The 14,983-nt window shown below is 44.0% G+C and overlaps 1 protein-coding gene across 2 annotated transcripts in view; it reads left to right on the plus strand.

Moving 5' to 3' along the window:
* Positions 1 to 9,637: 9,637 nt before the first annotated feature.
* The window catches only part of dtx1 (deltex 1, E3 ubiquitin ligase), a 70,017-nt gene continuing 64,671 nt past the window's right edge, over positions 9,638 to 14,983 (plus strand). For both annotated transcript variants that reach the window (XM_083784155.1, XM_083784156.1), the window contains exons 1-2: positions 9,638 to 9,898; positions 10,551 to 11,153. In XM_083784155.1, the coding sequence (XP_083640281.1) occupies positions 10,895 to 11,153 (259 nt within the window). In that variant the 5' untranslated portion in view covers positions 9,638 to 9,898; positions 10,551 to 10,894. The remainder of the gene's footprint in view (positions 9,899 to 10,550; positions 11,154 to 14,983) is intronic.

A 14,983-nucleotide genomic window follows, 5' to 3' on the forward strand; every position in this document is an offset into this window, starting at 1 on the left:
TCAAGATGAGCTACTACACTAAACACTAAACAATCTCTGCACTTCAGAACCACATAAATCTAACTGCATTATTAATTGCTGGTCTGCATTATATAATTGACACCAAAGACATGTTTGAGTAGCGCTAGGCCCAGTGGCGTGCACAGATAGACACTAGGGGGTTCTAGAGCACCCCCTGCCCTTTTGGCAATTTTGCTCTTAAAAAGAAAAAAAAAAAAAATGTTTTTTTTCTTAATTTGTAGTGTGGAACATGGTGACATTGATCAAATCTTGATAAAAAAAACGCTTCTATATTATTTAGGGCCCCACAATCTAAAGCTATGTCAGTGGTTCTTCGATTAAAGAAAAATAGCAGACCTACAAGCTCGTGGCACGCTATGAGCTTGTAGATCTGCTATTTTTCAATAGCTAAAGCACCAAAATGGGTTCCCGCCCAAAAATGCGCTGCACGCGGTGCCCTTTTTTTCACTTGAGCACCTGCACCTCTAAATGTCTGTGCACGCCACTGGCTAGGCCCTCTAACGTCTGGCTTTCAGTTTCAGCCAAGTCTATGGATCATTAAAGTTTTCTATAAGCAGCTGGAATTGGAACAGGAAATGGGTATGCCACATACATACATGCATACATGACAATCAGACACATGAATGTGCAAGCCAGCTATGACATTGCTTTGGGAAACAGTAATACACTTCAGAGGTCAGGGCTACCTGCAGTCCTTAATAAGGCTCATACATACTCATATACTATCTGATATGTTATCACCGCGGTGTAGTTTTTAAAGGGTTGGAAAACGACACCATTACGTCAGACGCAGTGATGATCAGCTATCACCCCGTTCACTGATTGGTCTAGAAGTTGGGTAAAGTTAAACCACAGGGAGGCAGGGTCAATCCTTAAGGACATCACCCGAGTATGATGGCCTGAACTCTTATCACCGTTTTAGGTGATAAGCTATCACCTAAAACGGTGATAACCTATCACCAAAAACTGGAGTATGTATGAAGGCTCATACATACTCAACACAACACAAATCACAAATTGTGATGTAGCCTACACACTTATTCCACCAAAGGGAACTCCACAGACATTGTACCATGCAGATTCAAAAGCTGCATGGGAAAGGACTCATTGTTATACTCTGCAGCAGTTACAGTATGTGAAATGGGTTAACTGCTAACTTTAAGTTGATTATTAGATATTGTTAACTTCAAGTCCTCCATAAAGATCTGGCTGAATAGCACCTCGTTTTCACCATTTAGTTGAGTGGTAGCAGGTTCCATATACAGTACAACACCCCCATGTATGTTTCTGCTAGTCCTCAACACATGGCATTCAGTTAACACGCACATTTACACTCAAATTACCACAACAGAAATGAGCTAGCTGCCAAGCTTTTTTGTTTTATCCTTTACATATACAGTGAAGTATATGTTAATATAAACGGAGAGGTCAGTCAGTCAATCAGTTGTAGCAGTTTCCAGTTGAAAATGAGTGTAGACTGGTGCCAGTTGTTCTGCAAAATATAGTAGCCTATTTGAGGGAGGACAATCCTTAATCTCTCCGAGTCTGAATAGATCTGCTTTCGCTTTCAATGGAAAATGAACTGTGGCATCCTAGGGGTCACTGTTGAGTAATAGGAGCAATGTCTGCAGTTCCAAAATATTGCCACTAGATGTCCACCTTGGACTGCATATCTTTCAGGCATCACTGGAAATCACAAATCCAGTATTTGTCATCCTGGCTAGAAATGTTCAATGCTGAAATAGAAGCCATTTTCCTTGCATCCATAAAAACAAGTTTTGATTGATTGATGAATTTATTAACATATTGGAGAATTACAGTATATTTCTCGGCCGGGGCTAAGTTGGCCGTTTGTGGCCCTTCACTTTTTGGATTCATTGTGCAGAAAAGGGTAAGAAGCGTTCCTTGTTCCGTTTCTGAACCGAAGTGGGCGGGGCCCAGGGTGTGACCTCATCTCTGAGCTACAGAATGAGTGTAGTGCTGAGGGAACATACTGGGGCTAAAGTACAACATGACATTCTCCTGTGTTAGTGGTAAAAACCGTGTCTCCACGTAGGTGCATGATTTCCCCCCCACACTGTCCATAATTAAACCCTAGGCCTGGGAGGCGTGCCCGTCTGTGCCCAAAACAATAAACCAATTAGCCAATGATCTACAGCATATTCTCCAAACTAATAAGGCTAAATAATAACAGAAATAATAGTAAGAAAATACAAAACACAGTGGAATGGCTTCTACACTCATGCCCCTAATTGTGCATAATAAACAATTACAAATATTTCTAAAGAAGTCATGAAACAAAATAAACATTGGTGTGTGTGGTATTTGTCATGCATTTAATCTTGAATGAATGTGGACCCTGTTGTAAACAAGTGTAATGCTTAATTGGGTCGTCCACTCACAGTTGACAGTCTTTGTATTGAGTTTGTGCTTAAAATGTACTGTAAATTCTACAAACTGTTAATAAATATTTCAATCAATCAAAAAAAAATCTTCTGACACTGCAAAAGAAAGAAAGAATAGAGAAAGTACAGTTAAGTCTTCAGTCTGTTGCCTCCAGTAACAAACAGAGTTTGTTCAGGCCTTTCCAGTTAGCTTGTCTTCGTCTGAAGGTGTGCAGTGCGCACTATAGGCCTTTAGCATCTGGTTTTGTCTCCAAAACTCTGCCCATGATCCATGAGCCTCTGGGAGCAGTAGCATCTGCAACGAGGACAATGTCTCCAGGAGTGAGGGATCTTCTTTCCTTTAACCATTTTTGTCTCTCTTGCATCAAAGGCAGATATTCAGAGAGCCACCGCTTCCAGAAGAGGTCAGCAATATACTGGACCTGTTTCCATCTCTTCCTGGTGTACAGATCTCCTCTGTCAAACAGTCCAGGGGGAAAAACGGCTTTCCTTTTAACAGAAGGATGTGGTTTGGTGTTAGAGCTTCCAGATCATTTGGCTCATCTGAAACTGTTGTGATGGGTCGACTGTTCAAGATTGCCTCTACCTCGCAGAGGACAGTTTGCAGACCTTCATCATCAAGTGTCTGTTGCTGTAGAACAGAATTGAGCACATTTCTCACCATGTGAATAAGGCGTTCCCACACGCCTCCCTGATGGGAAGCTGCTGGAGTATTGAAATGCCATGTCACTCCATCTTGCAGTAGAGCAGCTTGGATGTTGTCATGGTTTAAGACAGCCAAGGGACTCTTTTAGTTCTCTATTGGCTCCAACAAAATTTTTACCATTGTCCGATCTTATGGTTAACACTTGACCCCTTCTGCAGATGAATCTTCTTATGGCATTAATACACGAACTTGTATCCAGACTGTATGCCACTTCCAGATGCACAGCTCTGCTAGTGAAGCAGGTAAATATCGCTCCATATCTTTTGATCAGACTTCTTCCACTTTTAATGTCAATGGGGCCAAAATAGTCTAACCCCACATTGGTAAAGGGTGCTTTGTAAGGCAAAACTTTCTCCTTTGGCAAATCTGCCATTTTTTGCTCACCAAGCTTTCCTCTTTGACGTTTGCATATGACGCATTCTAAAATTATTTTCCTTATTGCAGAATTAGCATTGGTGATCCAATACTTTTTACGAAGATGGCAGAGCATGTGATTTCGTCCTCCATGTCCCAGCTGTTGATGAATGTGACTTTTCTGCTTCAGCATGGTCTTTTGTCTTTCAAGATCCATTTCACTGCCACAGACTGCAGCATGGATTTCCTTTCTTGTCTGTCGCAGCAACATGAGACACTGCTTAATTTTCTAAAACCAGGCTACAGCAGTCTTTAATTTTGACCAAGTTGAAAAATAGTTCTGTGCTTGTAGCAATGCAATTGACTGTCAAGTCCCTTTTCACCTCTGGGTCTTCAGCAGCAACTCCATGCAGTTCCAGGTCAGACTTAGGCCATTCTTCCTCTGGCCTAGAGAGAAAGCCAGGTCCATTGATCCACCTCTTGTTTGCCACGAAGTCAGTGGCCTTCAGCCCACGTGAAACATCATTGTCTGGATTATCCTTTGTGCCAATGTGCCTCCACTGGTCAACACTGGTAGCCTCTCTTATGACTGCTGTTCTGTTTGCCAGAAAGGTGTGGAACCTCTTAGTTTCGTTGCTGATGTACTTAAGCACTGTCTGTCCAAAAAACAGATTTTTCTCCTTTCGCAACATCCCATCAACTCTTACTGCTAGAACAGCTAGCAGCTGTGAGCTCCAGTCTAACAATTGTGGTTTGTTTCAAAGGTGCGAATCTGACTTTACCCAACATGCACCCCTTTGTTGTCATTCTCCATCCTCAAATAAGACACAGTACCATAGCCATTCTTGACTGGCATCGGAAAAGTGATGCAACTGTGCCCCAGTGGGCTTGCCAAAGTCTTTGGGCTTGAAACAGCGGTCCACCTTTAACTCTGCCATCTGTTCAAGTCAGTTTAGCCATTCTGACCACTGCTGATAGTGCTGAGAGAAGAACTGGGGAATGTCTTCATCCCACGCCTGTCTTTTGCAAAGCTCCTGGAAATCCTAAGGGATCATAAAGTGAACTGACCACTGATAAAATGCCTCTTCTTGTCTGTGGCCATTCTTTCATGATGGTCTTAAACTTGAACTTGTCAGTCTCGACACACCACTCCACTGCAAGCCGAGTGCCCTCTCCAATGGGAGACTGTCTGAATCCAAATCCAGTGCTTTGATTTCCTTTGCTCTGCTCTCTTGTGGGATTGATAATAAAACTGAGTGGCTGTTGCTTATCCATTTAGAGAGAATAAAGCCCCCTTTGTGGCACAGAGCAGTTAGATCCTTAACCATCTGTGTTGCTTCCTCCTCTGAAGGCATTGTTTTTGACAGTATTGACTACTTCTGCAAAGAATAGAGCTTGATTGTCATCTGCAGTCCTCCTCAGAGCATAATTTGCACAGCTTGGGGATGACACTGCTCCAAACAGATGTACCTTCATCCGATATTCCACTAGAGGGCGCGTGATGTCACCCTGAGGCCACCACAGAAAGCGCAGAAAGTCTTGTCCTTTTTTGTGACTTGGACCTGGTGAAACATGGCCTGTATGTCAGCCATCACTGCAATGGGTTCCTGCCGAAATCTAATAAGGACTCCAATGAGAGAGTTTGTGAGATCTGGACCTTGTAGAAGTTGGCAGTTGAGTGATTGAGTCGGGATTTCTAAAACAAACATTGAACTAAAAACAAACATTAAACCCGTATAGGAGAACATATAGCGCCCCTCAAAAACATACAGTGCGATAGAAAAACATAGCAAGAGAGGGGCACAAATAGTGAGATTCACCTAGCCCTTCATCATTCAAGGTACAAGGAGTATTTAAATCTATTTAAGACACACACACACACACACACACACACACACACACACACACACACACCCTGTACCTTCTACCAGAGGGAATTAATTTGTAGGCCTACTCATCATTCAGAACATCTCTGGCCTTGTGGTTAGTGTCCACCCTGGGACTGGGAGGTTGGGGTTTGATCCCCGGCCGGATAGACATACCAAAGACTGATTAATGGGACGCAGTGCCTCCCTGCTTTGCACTCAGCATCAAGGGTTGGATAGTGGTAGGCTAAGTCCCTGTGACATACTAGCAATATGTCCATGGGGAGTGTCCATCAAGCTACCTCATGCTACTAGTACTACAGTAACAGGAGATATAGGCTCCTGCCCTATGGGTCTCATGGCTCGGCAAGGCTTACTTATGCATAAGTATTTTTTTAGTGTAGCCTGCTCATAAATAGAGCAGGTAGCAATGTTGTATAAAAACAGGAGGAGGAGTATAAGGATGTTGAGACTGGAACTGCAGGCAGGAGGCCTAGAGGAAGATAAAAGAGAAGATTTATGGATGTAGTGAAAGAGGGCATGACGTTAGTTGGTGTGAGAGAAGAGGAGGCAGAGGATAGAGTGAGATGGGGAACAGTGGCAGCCATATTTCTATAAATGGCACAAATCTCTGTGCGAAGTGTGAAGTGTGAAGCCGGTTGGATCAGTGGTTCTCCAGAACTGCCGTGTGGCAAAATTACATGTTAAGTCAATGCAACGGTGGGCCTCAGCCGCAACACAGAGCAGAGCTATCGCGTTGTTTTACTCGTGTATATCCAAATATACTTCTGGAGACTCCAAGGCCAGCAGCCCAGCGCTCACAGGCTATCCCCCAGACTAATGAAAATGAGTGAAGGAATTACTGCGACAAGGCTAAAGTTGAGTACACACACACACACACACACACACACACACACACACACACACACACACACACACACACACACACACACACACACACACACACACACATTTAACATCTTTATTTGTATTCACATTTTACAAGAAATTTCTTGAACACAAACAATAGTGGAAGCGCAAACTTGAGAAAACTCTACAACAAGTGCTTCAGATACAGATCACGGGTACAGAAAGCATCGCCTTCTCCATATATGGCGACTGCCAATTATTGCAGACACTGAACAGAATTTTGCCGATGCCTTAGCTCTCGGCTTGGGCATGCCTGCAATTTGCAGGCCCCTCACGACTGATTTGTGGACATTACAGAGGCTTCCAAATATGAACACAAGTAGTTTACATCTGTAGCCAACACACACACACACACACACACACACACACACACACACACACACACACACACACACACACACACACACACACACACACACACACACACAGGGGGTGTGAAAGAGAGAGCAGAGGGGGGCAAAACAAACACACACACACAACACGGGGAAAGGTGGAAAAGAGAGGACACACACACACACACACACAGGGGGTGTGAAAGAGAGGGCAGAGCGAGGCAACACACACACACAGTCTGACCATGGTTACTGGGGCTGGGATCTGGGTGGTAGAGGTTGGGGGACAAGCTGCTGCCTTATGGAGTAAAGGGTTGGGGCATGGGGAGAGGAGTACTGATGATGACCCAAGGAAGATTGATTGATTGAAAATGTTATTAAAGGGTTTGACCACTTTTTTTGAGGTTTGGGTTGTGTAGTTACTTTACCATAATGCAACTCCAAATGTGGACAAGAAATAAAAAAAATACTGCTCCAGTGATTAGAAATTGATAATTCAAAATATGCTCCTCATTGACTTACATTGTAGCTAAAACAGCTCTCAAAGTCACTCTTTTAGTACGTAGACAAACACAAACAAAGTTGATTCAGACAATATAGAGCATCACCAAAACTCATGTGGTTTTATTCTTTCATAAAAATGTTAGATTCCTGTTGATTTTACTATTTGAAGATCTGGATCCGGATCCACGGATCCAGTCCGGGTTTTCTTCCCAATAAAATGGACAAATCAGGAAGATTTTTATGAAAAAATAAAACCACATGATAACAAAATAACCGATCTACAAGCTCAAAATGGGCAGTAATGGGACGCGTTTGTGAGCTTGTTTTCAAGCTTGTGAGCTTGTTTTCAGATTGCACTTAAGAACAAAAGAGGCACGAGTGCTCCACAGTGTGCATAGTTTCTGTTCTTACCTACGAACAAATCACAGCTAAGAAAACATTGAGGGATCCCAAAACCTTCTTAAAAACTTCCTAAATGGGTCTAAGAACAAATTTCCTCTTAATAACATCTTAAGAACGGTTGGCGCATGAGGCCCACTGTCTCCAGCATGGCTGTTCTGTTTTCAGGTGGTCATGGGTGGGTATGTGTTATTGTCGGTTATGTTTTGTCATGGATGTTGTTGTTGTTTTTTGTGTACCATGTTCCTTGTATGTCTTGTATTTAAAAAATGGGAAAAAACCCCAATAAAACATTATTTAAAAAAAAAAGTACTCTGTGGAGTTAGTCCTAGCTGAAATGAAGTCATCTTGACATTATTCTAAGTACGGTAAGTCAGAGAGGCTTATTGCCGGTATCAGTCAGGGTGCAGGAGTCTATCTCCGTTTCAATGTGCTAGACCTCTGGGAGATAGATTGCTGAGGTGGAGCGCAACACCTACCATCAGCTCCTCATATGCCGAGTTGGCGGTGCCCGGGATCGAACCCATGACCTTGCGGCAGAGCAAGGTTAGCCTTGGGGCCGGAGCCGTGGCCCTGGGGCCCTTTAGGGAATTTGGACAGGGTACAGGGTTTGAGGCCCCATGGAAGAACCTGGGGCCCTTCATTGGCCGTTGATTTTGTTAAATTTAGGTCATGATAAAAACACAAAGTTCACGCACGCGCTATGGGGCCCCCAAAGAAATACAGGCCCAGGGGCCCTCGTGGGTATTAATCTGTCCCTGCCTTGCCATCGAAAGGTGAGTGCTCTACTAACTGAGCATTATTCTATCATTATACTTTTTTGAATAATCAAATTATTCAAATTTGGAAATTTTTTTGGAGCACTGCATAAGAGAAAAAGGCTGATACAGCCGATATGCCTAATATGGATATCTCTGTATCTGTCACTCCTTGTCACATTTATGCCCATATGGAGATCCCTGATATCATCAGTATATGCCCATGGGCATGCCCCCTTTTTTGCCCATACTGTATGGAGGCTGGAGCTGACTGATTTGTTTGTGTCTGATGATGCCATGACGACACTTCAAGGTTAGACAAGACAACACACTCCATATTTGGGCATAGCTGCATTTGGAACTCGATCCTTATAAGGTTATGGCTGAGTCATCATGACATGATGGGTGACACTGTGTTCTGCCAGCCGGTGGACCTCCCTTTTAATAGGATATTCTTACGAATTGGCATAGTTTTTGAGGGGCACTATATGCCCAGCTTTGTGTGTTTGTGTGAGTGTGAACACAAACATTGGCTAATGATTCGCTAATCACCCCATAGCGATGATTTGATTGGCTGAGCAAAGGATATATTGAAGATAAAAGTGAGGGCAGAAAAGTGAAGATGCCAAAAGTGATTGGCCGGAATGCCATTTGTGAGGATTTGATTGGCTGAGCACGGATGTATGATGATTATGATGATAAGAGCGCCCCTCACTAATATTTTGTTGTACAACAGTGTTACATAAAAATAGCAAAACTAAATGAGCTACAATATCGCAATGCCTTGCATTGTGAATGTGATGCATTGGGAGCTTGTAAATCAGTATGTTTTTACTATAATCGATAAATGTTGTAATAGGCCTATATAAATTGTTTCGTTTTATTAATTAACTGTTATAATTACAATTAAGTAAATGTAGACTGGTCCGGAATGATAGCATATACTGCTCCTGCCCTACAATAATTGATGTGGCACCTGATGTGATGATGTGCATCACATTCGCAGACAGACCATGAGAAAATGTCCTGAAAATGCATTGCCCTCGATCAACAGTAGCAGAAGGCCTATAGGGTATAGGCTATTGAGTTATTGTTTCCTGCAAACCGGAGCTTTATATTATTACCATATAGCCTAACTGATAGACTCCTTCTCCTTCACCTCGCTCCAGCGACGCAACATCCTTTACGATTCCTTTACGATCCCCCCCCCCCCCCCCCCCCCCCCCCCCCCCTCGCGATGCGCTCTGCGCGTCTAGCCAAGGGAGAGTGAGGTTTTCTATGTCAACCGACAACCATACAGGTGCGACTGGACCTTTGGCTTTGTGCGTAATTTTGGATCGGCTAAAGGAGGGCTATGCTGCCTATGCACGTTTAGTTTCGGATAGCCTATAATAACTGAAACATCGTGATAGATAGACGGGACGCAGCAGTGGCAGCAGCCTACCACTCGCACGTCCTGGAGATTGTAATTGGGGCACGCATCTTCTCTGGAAACGTAGCGGAGTAACAAACCGAAGCGAGCGTGCATGCATGCAGTCTATGGAAAATACACAGTGGAAATGTATAACAACGGCGTTGTCGATTTCCTGCAATTGCGCTTTATCAAGGTTATCTACACTGAGAGGTAGGTCTTAAATTAAACAAATGGTTTTAAAGATTTGCGAGATGTTAAATGCCTGACTATAATTATTATCGAGATTTGCGCCTCTTTTTTTTGCTAAATATTCGACTGAGATAGACAGAATACATTTAGGCTGCCTGGCGGATCAGCCTGTCATCACAACCGTAACCTACAGGTCCGTACGTCGACAACCATAAATAAATTGAACACAAACAATGTGCGTGATGAATTTGCATATATGCATATATCAAGTCTAACGACTGTTTAATATAATCAGATGAACAGCAGCAAAAATGCCATTGCCTTCGTATTAATTTGCATTGATTAAAGAAATCGGTTGATATTACTGGAATTGCAGTGGTGTCTAACATTTCAAAACAATGAGCTGTTGAAACAGCACATAACCACCTCTTTTTACTATAACTTTATGTCTCACTACTTGTACAGTAAACAATTAATTTACCTTGAGGCACTTGAGCTTATGAGTTTCATCTTTTGCACCCCCCCCCCCCCCCCCCTTCTGAAACACTGTACTATATAGTTGACTTACTTCTATTCAAATACAGTTCTCATGGGGGGGGGGGGGGATCCCATTGTTCATTTTACCTGTCTTCCATTTTGCATTTATTCATTTTAATATTATTTATTTCTTTAGAGAAATTGCTGTGGCTTGCTGACGAGGTCTGAGGACTACGTTATCTATACCATTATTACAACCAGCCACAGGAGGAGAGGCTGATCTTAGGGCTGATCAACGAGCCAGACGCTGGAAAGTACCTGTGGAGAGAGGCGGCTCTTCAAGGAAGAGCTGCTTCCTTGAAGCACCACCAGATGATTGAAGACTGTCATCATAGTGATACAGGCTGTTCATGGTCAGCATGGTGTAAGAATGCTGTGGTGTGTCTGTTGTTGACCGACTGGGTCACTGAGCTCTTGTAGCGCCAGCAGCACAGATAGCCAACCAACACTTGGAACAGGGCTGCTTAGTATAAAGGGGAGATGGCTCGTCCAGGCTCTGGCGTTCTGGTATCGGTCAACGGGCTAGGATACCCGCCACAGAACCTGGCCAGGGTGGTGGTCTGGGAGTGGTTGAACGAACACGGGCGGTGGAGGCCCTACAGCGCCGCTGTTTGCCACCACATTGAGAACGTGCTGAAGGGAGACGTGAGGGGGACCGTGGTTCTGGGCCAGGTGGATGCCCAGCTTGCGCCTTACATCATCGACCTGCAGTCCATGCACCAGTTCCGACAGGACACAGGTAAGAATAAGATGCAGGCAAAACCGTTATCGTTAACCGTTAGGACAATGGTTGGTTCGTTGGTTGATTGATTGATTGATTGATTGATTACTTTATTAGTCAGAAATATAAACTGCACGTGGTACAGTAAGACATTAATGCTAAAAGGATAAAACAAAAAAGTCCTGGGGACTTGTTTCCATTGTGGTCCTATGTATTCAATTCATCGACATACATTATGTACAAATTAAAGAGAAAGAGGAAAAACTATGGCACCTCCTTTCAATGGTAATTTACATTTACCTCCCCTTATAGTCTCCTGATTTATCAGGCCAGTTTTTAAAGAAACCAGTGATCCACATCCTTTATTGGATGGTGGCAGGGCATTCCACATTTCGGTGGCGTAGTAGAATGAGAATTTTCCCATTTTTATTCTAAATTTGTGCTGACATGGCCACTCAAAGATGCAACAGTGTGTAGAGTTTATTGTTCAAAAACACTGCAGCTCCAATTGTATATGTTGTCATGGGTCACAAATTACCAAGTGGTTCCCCTGCCTGTAGCATTCTATCTGTCAACACATTCAATAAATATTATGGGGTGATATAGGTTGCATTGCTTCGCACTGGGAATGTGAAGGAATATGCACGTCATTGTTGGATTGTGATATAATTTTACATGGGAGACTTTTTCCTTGCATTGCCAATTATACACATCATATCCCAGTACAACCAATTACAACTGAGTAACTCGCTTCATGTTTCCGACACGAAAACTTATGTAACCAAGGAATAAGGGAGAGCAGGTCAAATCTTCCTCCGGGACTTATGCAGATGAAGCTACAGGTTGAGCTGAGACACGTTGCTACAACAGCAGAGAACACTCAGAGGTCTCTGCTCTGCCCACTCTGCAACAAAGACACTGACTGTAGCATTGTCTCTTTGTGCTGCTGCTGCTGCCGGAATGCAATGACCTTGCCAAAGGTCATGACAGCCACGGCAGCTGTGCATTTATCACGCAAATGTGTGCTCTGGCATAGTCTTTTATTCCTCAGTGTTTGGTAGTTATTGGATATTATCATCAATCCCTTTGGATTGTTAAACCATGAGGACAGATACTGTAACTCAATGGTTCACATTTAGGTGTATCCCAATGACATCACTGATTTCACTTTTATGTTCTGTGTCACATGATTCCTTTTACCAGTTTACCAGTCAACTGTCCCACATGTTACTAATCAAAATGAAGCAGGTCTGGTTTATATTTTTGAGGGGCGCTAGCCCCTCCTATATACAGCTTTAATGTTCGTCTTTCAACGATGCTTGTTTAAGAAACAGACAATAAAGAGAAATTCAATGTTTGTTTTGAGGACTAAAACTTTAGTCCTTTTTGAGGGGCTAGCACCCATCAGAAAAGAAAACACCCAATAGCATACTATGTTAGTACGTCTTGGTTCATTAAGACACCCTTTTGCAGTGTTTGAATGAGGGATGGGTGGATCGATCTATTTGAACCTATTGGTAGTCAGGGAGCAGGGCATGTCTGGTGCGGAAAAACAACATGTTGTTACCTTATCTAGAGTGGTAACGCTGTCTATGAAGCGAATTGTCAGAAATCTATCAAGCACACTGCATTTATATTTTATATTTATATTTAGCTGATTGACTTATCCCTATTGACTTGTGTAAGTGCAACTGTGCAAGTGTAAGCTTGTAATTTGTATCCTTAAAAGGTAGGTACCAATAGGTAGGTGGTAGTGCAGGGAGTCACAACAACAACACCCACAATAATCATATACTGTACTGTATTATACTATATATATAACACAAGTGCTTGGTATAGAAATAATAGAAAGACATGAACACCATTCCCACAAGAACCCTGTCCCCTTACAAGACATGGAAACCTAATCCTTTATGCTTTTACATTGTTACTGTCACTCCCACTCGCTCCTCACTATGGAACTGTTTTATTCCATGTGAATATAATTTGCGAGGCAGTGTCACAGCACGGCTGTCACTGTAGGCCAAAGCGTGCACGCCTACCCTGCGGGAATTAACTCATTGCTGTTGCACTACGATCCCCACCCCCACCTCGACGGAGTTGATCACAGAGATGCATGCATGTGTGCAACCCACTGGCTATGAGAAGAGCCAGTGAGCCGTTTGTCAGCCATTACCACGACGCTGGGGCCAGGCCTGACGTTTATCGCTCCTCATTGTGCTGTTCGCCGTGTTACCTTCCCCCCTCAGCTGGGATAAAACTGTCACAACGGGGCCTGACGAACGGTGGCCCAGACACCCACTGTCTCTACTCCTGCTCCTCATCGTCCTCCTCATCTCCAAACGCAAGCAGGTCACAGCCATTCCACAACACATTGATCCGAGCTCCCGGGAACACCCACTTTACAGGCGACGGGCAACAGCAGTGGATTTGTGACATCTGTTTCACAGAGGTTGTTTGCTATTTGTAGGACTGCCGGTCAAAACCACAGCCACTTGTCCTTCTGCGGGCGTATGGATTTGCCCCTTTTGGGAAACCCTCTTTTGCCTGTGAGCCAGCAATCCTGTTCTCTGAAGCTGTGTGCTGTTGACAGGAGCTGGAAAGGGATTCAAGGGGTTCATTTAACTCTGATAGTGTATATAAATGTACCAAATGGCCCTTAGGATTTTACTGAGTCCCTGCCTGTGTGTGTGTGTGTGTGTGCATGGTGGTGGTGGTAGTTTTGCATATGTATTATGTGTATCTATGATGGCATAGATACACAATACACAGAGATGCATTTCTGCATCTCTGCCTGCGTATAATGTTTAAGGGATGGAGTAGAGCACTACGCCAGTTGTGGTTGCTATGTGGTTGTTTAGGTCCTCTCCCTGCAGGCGTTGTAGGAATGTTCTGTTCTCCAGTGGCTTTGGGAGGAGCTCCTATGGGTGGGATGTGGGCCCCAACGGAGCAGAGACCATTCTCACTAATGAGACAGCAGCTCTAGTGCAGCTCCACCGTGCCCTCTAATTAGTGCATCATGACGACAGAACACACCGCAGCAGGGGCCCTCTCTGTGGAAAGCAGTCCATCTAGAAAACATCTGTATTCTGCGCCGCTCAAAACACAGCTAACCCATAAGCTCATCTCACGCACACACGCACGCAAGCACGCACACACACAGTATATGTATATCTAGCTACAGGCGAGGGAGGGAGAGGATTGGCGACTGGCCAGGGAGGATCGATCCATTCCCCTCCCCCAGGGGGGTGTTTGAACCTCTAAACACTGCTGTGGGCTGATCCCCTTTCACTCTGCCCACTGCCAGAGTAAAACACACAGGCTTATCAACCATCTCCATCATGCATCACCACTGATAGGTTTCACACTGCAGCCATGGCTCCTGCTGTCCTGTTTCTTCGCTGTTTGCCTCCTCTATGTCCTGATGATGGAGAGCTTCCAATGTTTCAGAAAGGCTGGTAACTCCAGAGATGCACATATCCTACACATCCCTAGATAATTGATTCTCAACCTTTTTTATTTCAAACCCGAGTTGGATGACTGTACTGGCACACCCGAAATCATCATACAGTTAATATGTGCGTGTGTGTTTGTTTGTGTGTTAGGTTGCGCACAGGTGGTGAAAAACAACCATGCTATTTCCGTGCTCATACCCAGGCACCCAGCTACCCAGCCAGGCTCCCACCCAGCCACACACATAGCACCGTAAGGGAGTGGTTGCACCACTCAAAAATGGTGTCCGCCCTGAGACTATAAGGTTGGGGTTCGATCCCCTGCCCAGTCATAAAAACAATCTGAAAAATGGGACCCAGCATCAAGGGTTGGATTGGGGTAGCTCTGGTCCATAT

This window comes from Protomyctophum parallelum (assembly GCF_964188405.1).
Source record: "Protomyctophum parallelum genome assembly, chromosome: 15".
NCBI lineage: Eukaryota > Metazoa > Chordata > Actinopteri > Myctophiformes > Myctophidae > Protomyctophum > Protomyctophum parallelum.